The sequence below is a fragment of the Sesamum indicum genome, linkage group LG3, assembly GCF_000512975.1.
Source record: "Sesamum indicum cultivar Zhongzhi No. 13 linkage group LG3, S_indicum_v1.0, whole genome shotgun sequence".
In the NCBI taxonomy this organism is placed as follows: Eukaryota; Viridiplantae; Streptophyta; class Magnoliopsida; order Lamiales; family Pedaliaceae; genus Sesamum; species Sesamum indicum.
In genome coordinates, this window is record NC_026147.1 from 19,470,081 (window position 1) to 19,477,186 (window position 7,106).

General features: G+C 35.3%; 2 protein-coding genes across 3 annotated transcripts in view; one reads left to right on the plus strand and one right to left on the minus strand.

Moving 5' to 3' along the window:
- LOC105158851 (60S ribosomal protein L35) lies at positions 237–1,712 on the plus strand. The gene is made up of 3 exons (XM_011075745.2): positions 237–382; positions 486–778; positions 1,398–1,712. The coding sequence occupies exons 1-3, from the start codon at positions 379–381 to the stop codon at positions 1,470–1,472; spliced, it is 372 nt and encodes a 123-aa protein (XP_011074047.1). The 5' UTR covers positions 237–378; the 3' UTR covers positions 1,473–1,712.
- Positions 3,033–7,106, minus strand: part of LOC105158852 (chlorophyll a-b binding protein of LHCII type 1) — a 5,287-nt gene continuing 1,213 nt past the window's right edge. The window contains exons 3-6 of one of the 2 annotated variants that reach the window (XM_011075746.2): positions 6,562–6,708; positions 5,894–6,026; positions 4,123–4,215; positions 3,033–3,475 (exon numbers count right to left, since the gene is read on the minus strand). In XM_011075746.2, coding sequence (XP_011074048.1) covers positions 3,173–3,475; positions 4,123–4,215; positions 5,894–6,026; positions 6,562–6,708 — 676 coding nt within the window. In that variant the 3' untranslated portion in view covers positions 3,033–3,172. The remainder of the gene's footprint in view (positions 3,476–4,122; positions 4,216–5,893; positions 6,027–6,561; positions 6,709–7,106) is intronic. The other variant, XM_020692324.1, reaches the window with a different exon arrangement.

Sequence of the window (7,106 nt, forward strand, 5' to 3'; positions counted from 1 at the left end):
GACGGAAGCAAACTTTAAGGTTGTTAAATATAATTTTTTAAACCATAGAGGATCTACATATAATTATACTAAATTTCAGGAGTGAAGAGTGTAATTATCCCTAAAATAAATCAACACAATATCTCATACAACCTTTAACAATGATATGTCCGACTCAAATCGTCTAGATTTGGGCCACCAAAAAAGGGATGTGGCCCATCTAATGATGTGGGCTTGGGCTATAAAAGAGCAATAGACTTGTAGAATTGGGCTTTCTGAGGCCTAAAAACCCAGAGATCAGCCCAAATGGATGTATAAAATCGAGATTAGGGTTTTCGACTGCTGCATCGCTCTTGCTTACCATCGTTTCCTGCAGGAACAGAGTACCGAAGACAAGAAATGGGTATGGAAAATGTAGCAATGGATTTGATTTTGAAAAAAGAGGAGACTGTAATTGTTTGGTGAAGTAATTTTCTATATACTGATTTTCATACTGTTTGTTGTAGCTCGGATCAAGGTGCACGAGCTTCGGCAGAAGACGAAGGCGGAGCTGTTGGCGCAGCTGAAGGATCTGAAGGCGGAGCTGGCACTGCTGCGTGTGGCAAAGGTGACCGGCGGCGCCCCCAACAAGCTCTCCAAAATCAAGGTGGTCAGGCTGTCGATTGCGCAGGTGCTGACCGTGATTTCGCAGAAGCAGAAGACCGCTCTGCGTGAAGCCTACAAGAACAAGAAGTATTTGCCGCTTGATCTCCGCCCCAAGAAGACACGAGCCATTCGCCGCCGCCTCACCAAGCACCAGGTATGATTAGTTTTTTCATGTTTGCTTTACCCCTTAGCTTTTATGCAAGTTTGAACGTTTTAGTTTCGATGAATTGATTTTGTTATTGAGTCTTGTATATGCAAACAACATTGATCAGATTTTATTCAGATACAATAAATGCAACATTTGCTTATACATGGCATGCTGTGATTTTCTTTCAAAAATTAAGTAAATGGATTTGTTATTTATCATAATTAGATGCAATGTATTTAAAAAAAACATTGTGAAATTCAGGATAAGAAGTGTAATACAATAGAGAGGAGATACAACAAAAAAAGGAAAAAAATGTAGAAGATGAAAAAACCAAAAGATAGGTATAGGCGAATACAGTTAATTTAGTCTATATATACATAATGTAAGTCAAGTTGGTTGCTCTATATCCCTCGATATCATAATATAATATATATATATATATTGATATAGATGTATGGTGTATTATGATTTTTATGGATCCGGAACCACCAAATTGTAATCTTTATTTATCCTGAAACTGGCCTCTTTTGTTGAATATCAATAGCCACAAGTCAGTTTGTGCAGCTAATGTTAAATCTCCCTTTTACCAAGTATTTGACTTGTTCTTGTATGTTTTATTCTTCAGGCATCTTTGAAGACAGAAAGGGAGAGAAAGAAAGAAATGTACTTCCCAATGAGAAAGTATGCTATCAAAGTTTAAGTATTTGTTCTGCTCTGAGAGCAGTTTTTTATTTTTGCTATCTGAATGGAAGGATCTCAAAATTTTGAATGCGCTTGAATTGCTAGGTTTTGCAATTAGTTCAAAGATGTGGTGGTGTCAAATGTTAGGACAATTATTCTATTTGTATGATCTGTCCAACTACATACTCTTATATATCCCTGAGTATTTTTCAACCAAACATGGTTATGCTTCAATTTGTATGTTGCTGTGTTTCCAATAGGTGCATATTCCGATGTCCAAACTCTATACAATTATTGGGTCAGACCCCTGATACTTGAAGGGCCAAGTTTGTCATCGTACTTCTGCCTACTAGAAATTCTCTTTCATTAAATGCTAACCTGTTTTGCAACCTGCTTTCTGCACGACCCAGAAAAAAATAACTGGCAGAATGTCGTGCACTCGTGTTTTAGTTGTTATTTGAGGAAATCTTACGGATATTTTTAAAATTAAAAAAACTCGTATGTTTAGTTCTGTGTTTTATGAAACTTTTAAAATGGTCTTACAATTGAAAAGATTTGACATATTTAGTCCATAAAAAAAAGGTTCAAATGTGTCGACTTTTCTCAATTTTGAAATTATTTTAAAATTTGTATAAACTGGAAGATTAAATGTGCCGGTTTTTTTAAATTTTGGGACCGTTTTGAAAATTTCAACTATTAAGGGCTCGTTTAGTTTAAGTGAGAGAAAAAGTATGAGGAGATGGAAAGAACAATATTTTTTTTTTCAAGTTGTTTGGTATGGTTAGAACAACAGTGAATTTCGATTACTCTTCATATTTGATACGAGTAAATAAATTGAGATAAAAATATTAAATTTTATTGATTTATTCTTTTTGTTTATTTTGTGTTCGAAAATAGACAAGTTAATACTATTATAAAATAATTTTTAATATATAAAAGATTTAAAAGTTTTCTTAATAAAAAATATTCTTGTTCTTGTTTGATGAATTTTTATTAATAAAAATATTCATCAACATAAGCATTGATCATTTGTTCTAAATAAGATTAAAAATACTATCAATGCCCTAAAATAAAGAATAAAATACTTTTGTTGATAATTTAGTTATCTTTTTAAAAGACTATGTACTGGTATTATGAGTAGGAATGAGAATCCCAAGAAAATTATATATATAGGTAATATAGTAAATATTGTTAAAAAGGTAAATAAAAATGACCTCCTAATTTGGTAATTTTTCAAATGATAAAGGGGTGTTCATAATTATGTCAAATTTTAGGAGGGATCATTGTAATTTATCCCAAATAAAATATATAATTTTTTATCTTTTTGATCTTATACATTACATTTTTCACTCAATTTTAGGCAGAATAAAATTAGATTTTGAAAAAATTTCATATACATCCAATTTTTTATTTTAACTTTTTCTTCATTTATTCTTCCTAACCAAATACCTTATTTTTATACATCCAATTTTTCAGCCAAACTAATTAAAGCCAATGTGTTAAACTCAGACATGTGGGACTAAAAGTGTAATTTGCTTAGTGTCATGCAAGCCAAGCACGCACGAACGGAAAGAGAGAATAGAACTCTTAAAATTAGGTAATTTGGACAAAAGTACGAGTCAGTGAGCCACATGAAGTGAAAGTGTACAAGGGAAATAATTTCAGGTGATGAATTTGAGGATCAGATATATACAGAATGTACAAATGATGTAAGGTGTGCTACAGAGATTTTAAAGTAGAGAGCAGATTGTTGTGCAGAGGGTCTGCTATGTGGTCAAGCAGGTTTTGTACAGGACCTTTGCCGGTAAGAGCTGCTTGAATATAAAAGCCTAACCAGGCAACCATGGCAAGTCGCCCATTTTTAATCTCTTTCACTTTTAGTTCCTCAAAAGACTCTGGATCGCTGGAAAGATTTAAGGGATCGAAAAGCGCGCCTCCTGGATAATTTATGTCACCCGGCAAATAAATTCCCAATGGCTCCAGAGCTTCAATACCACAATATCGGGCGTATTCGGGACCAACCTGGACCAGAGGCACAATCGTGAAATGATGATAAAAGAGCAAGTAAATTATTGTTTTCAATCAATTCCACAGGCGGAGATGCAGAAGAGGATGTGGAAAATTATAGATCATGTTTTCACGATATGAAAATGAAAAAGATAGAGCAAACCAAAAAGGTTTCCATCAACATTCCCTCGATTCCACAGGAGGAAATGCAGAAGAGGATGTGGAAATTTATAGACTCATATTTTCACGATATGAAAATGAAAAAGATAGAGCAAACCAAAAAGGTTTCCATCAACATTCCCTCGATTTGGAACCTCAAAGGATAGGGTTAAATACAATTTACCCCCTTAGTTAATTGAAAAGTACAGAAAACCCTGTGATGAAATAAAGTGCAATTCACCCCCTTGTAAAATACATCATTTTTAAAGCACAAGGGGGTGCATTGCACTTTGTTTTTCACAGGTTTTTTTTGCATTTTTCCATTAACACGGGGTAAACTGCATTTAACCCCAAAGGGTATTGTCTTTCATTTTTAAGTGTCAACTTCGTTCATGAATCAATTACGGCAAAATTCAGGCGAGGCTTTGATTTCTTTTTAAGAAAAAAAATTAGATCTTCAAAATGATAAGTAGAGAGAGATTATAAGAGAAAAATATGATTACCATAAGAAGCGCTTGACAGATGGCTATGATAACCACTCCTTGACTCCCGGCAACATGGAGACCAGGGATGCCCAGGTAGTCTAATGTATCACCCTGGTGACAGATTAAAACAAGGAAATGAAAATGCTGAGGAACAATGAACCCTAGTGAATCACAAACTAATATCTCAAGTACTGGTTTCTAGCTGTATGATTAGTTATGCATCATAAAATAAGCAACAGTATTGATTGGAGTCTTGCAACATGTGAGTTATCTAGATGCATAAGCAGTCAATGGAATGCTTTCCAGCTAGGAAGTGGTCGATGCCAGGACAGGTAACAATGATAGCTTTAAAAGGCGACTAACATGGTAAAGCAGTCTCCTCGAAGAATCTGTTTCCAAAAACTGGCTGAGCTATTCCTAATGACACCATGTGGAATACCCCAGAAGGAAATAATTGAAGACGTCATTTTCTGTACCACCCGGTTCATTTCTAAGATGATCTATGGGTGAAATGAAAGAAACTTTTAAATGACAATTAGAGAATGACATGAGTAGGAAGCTATATCTATCATGTGATGACCTACACCTTACATTTGATTACTCAAGATTGGACGATCCATATAATATGCAGGACAGATACAATCCACTACCCTCTTTCTTGAAAGAATCATTTTCAAGTTACCACGTAAAGCAATAGCATATAGCAACTCCTAAGTCAAATTGAGAACCTTGCACAACTCTGTATGAGAACAAAGCAGTAAGGTTTTAAGCAATCAAAATGAATTTCATCAAGCTATAAAAGTTACATTTAGGGTATTATACCTTAATTGTTCTATAGTCTCTGTGTGTATGTGTGTGTGTTCTGGTTATGTGTGTTTGGTTACAAATATGCTGCACTATAAATACAGTTGCAAACTCTTACCTCATCACTCTTCAGGTGCACAAATGCGAGTTGTCATGGCAATGAAGACAGTAAAAGCATCAAACTCAAAACCAAGTAAATGAGTTATCCAGCAAGCTAGTTTGAGATAACATCTCTTAATGCAGGACAAGCCTTCAGACACATCCCAAAGGGCCCAAACGTTGTTGAATGGTCTTGTTGGATGCTCTAACATGGGTAATGTGGGATCATGAAAAATTTGGAGGACAAAAATGTCTTTTTATCTCAAGAACAGCTTTAAGATATTTACATAAATGCCTAGAAGCTGGAGAAGTTGGGGTTGGAGTTGGACTGCTTCTAGAGTATAGCTTTTTTTCTGCTAACTATGGAGAATGAAGAGCAGATTGCATTGCAAACACTTCCAAGTTGTTCGAAATTAGTCAAAGTTGATAAGCACATTTCTTTTTTGCTGCTGCAAACACCCACTAAAAGCGCCACTGGCTCCATGAGTTCTAAATGTCACTCAAAGGTAACTCTTTTCCTTTCATAGCAGTTTTACGTTTGAGCTATCTGGGGCTTCCATTCTCATGATGGCAAATCCTTATCTACTAATGTAGACTTAAAACTTAAAATATCATTCTACGTGTGAATATATAAAATGGTCAGGCAATACGAGGGAGGGAAGAAATAAAAATATACTGGCTTTTGGAAACTTCGCCAAGAATTCGTTTAAGACTTCTTCAAAATTGTAAGCAGCAGAAATAATTCCAAGACTTGAGCCAAGAAAGGATATTATCATCTATAATGAGAAGTGAGACCAAAAATTTGCAGTGCGGGAAGAAAACGGAACACAGAACCTCTAACTACATGGAAGCGACTAAGAAATTGTTAAAAGAATAACATACTAACCTTAAGCTTTGAGTAGCCAACTCGCCACCAAACAGGTTCCACAAAATGGAATGCTCCAATTAGGTCTAGTATTTCTGGAATTAAAGCACCTAGTGCAGCAAGCATAGCCCACCTTGCATGTAATACTTCAAAACTGCACAAATGATTTTGATTTTTAACTTTTTAAACTTGAGTCATGAGGCCATCACTTTAAGATGTTGATTTTCTAGTGGCTGTCCCATAGTTATGGAATTAGTTGGACTTTGGGAATTTTGTGGAAGATACAGGTGAAGTGTTGATAGCACCACATCACAGTAAATTGAGGACAGTCTAATCAAATGCTATATGGTTAAGTCACGTGAACAATGGAGTTCTTCATTTGAAACCAAAACAGGTTCAAGATTGAAACATCATCACAGCTGCGGATAAAGCACTGCTTTGTTTACTTGTATTAGAAACTCAAAGGGACAGACACTGTCACTGTACTGACAGTTACAGGATAACATCGTCCTCCATGACTGGACTGGAAAAATTAGAACTCAAGTGTTTGTTTAACCTTTCAAACTCCACGAGAATAGGAATACAGGAATGTGAACAGTGATATTGTTCTTTTCACTCTTTAGGGTAGCATTGATTAGGCTTCCATATAACCACATAAAAAGATAATTTGTGCTAGGAGGTGTACTAACTTGAAATATTTCTGCAAGGCGACGGGATCCTGACTCAAACCTGCAATATCAAAACCATAATCCCCTGGAAGTTCACCATTGAGATAGGCTGGATATTCATATGAGATTGGACCAAGCCAGCGAGGGCGACCCTCCCCATACCACACACTGGAAAACCAGAGAATTTAATTTCTAGATAAATTGAAAAAATCAGTTGAGTAAAGCTGATGACAATAAAAGCTCAGAAGGACGTGCTGAATGGACTACAGTGATTTGATAAGAAACTCCTTGACTGAAATGCATGTGTAAAGAAAAATCTTGCTAATTCACAGGAAGACCTTTATGCTGTCTAAAAAGTAGTTAATAATCATGTAGAGACATTACATACATTAGTTCCAACAATAAAAGTTTCACTTGTTGCTAGAACTCTACTGTTGCATTCTCGCACTAGCTCCCACAAAATTGTAAGTAACTAAAAAAGAATATTTTTGGTATGAATTCTAATAATGCTTTGTAGATTGATCCATTTGAGCATACTGATTTTCTACATGTATCAATCACTGACC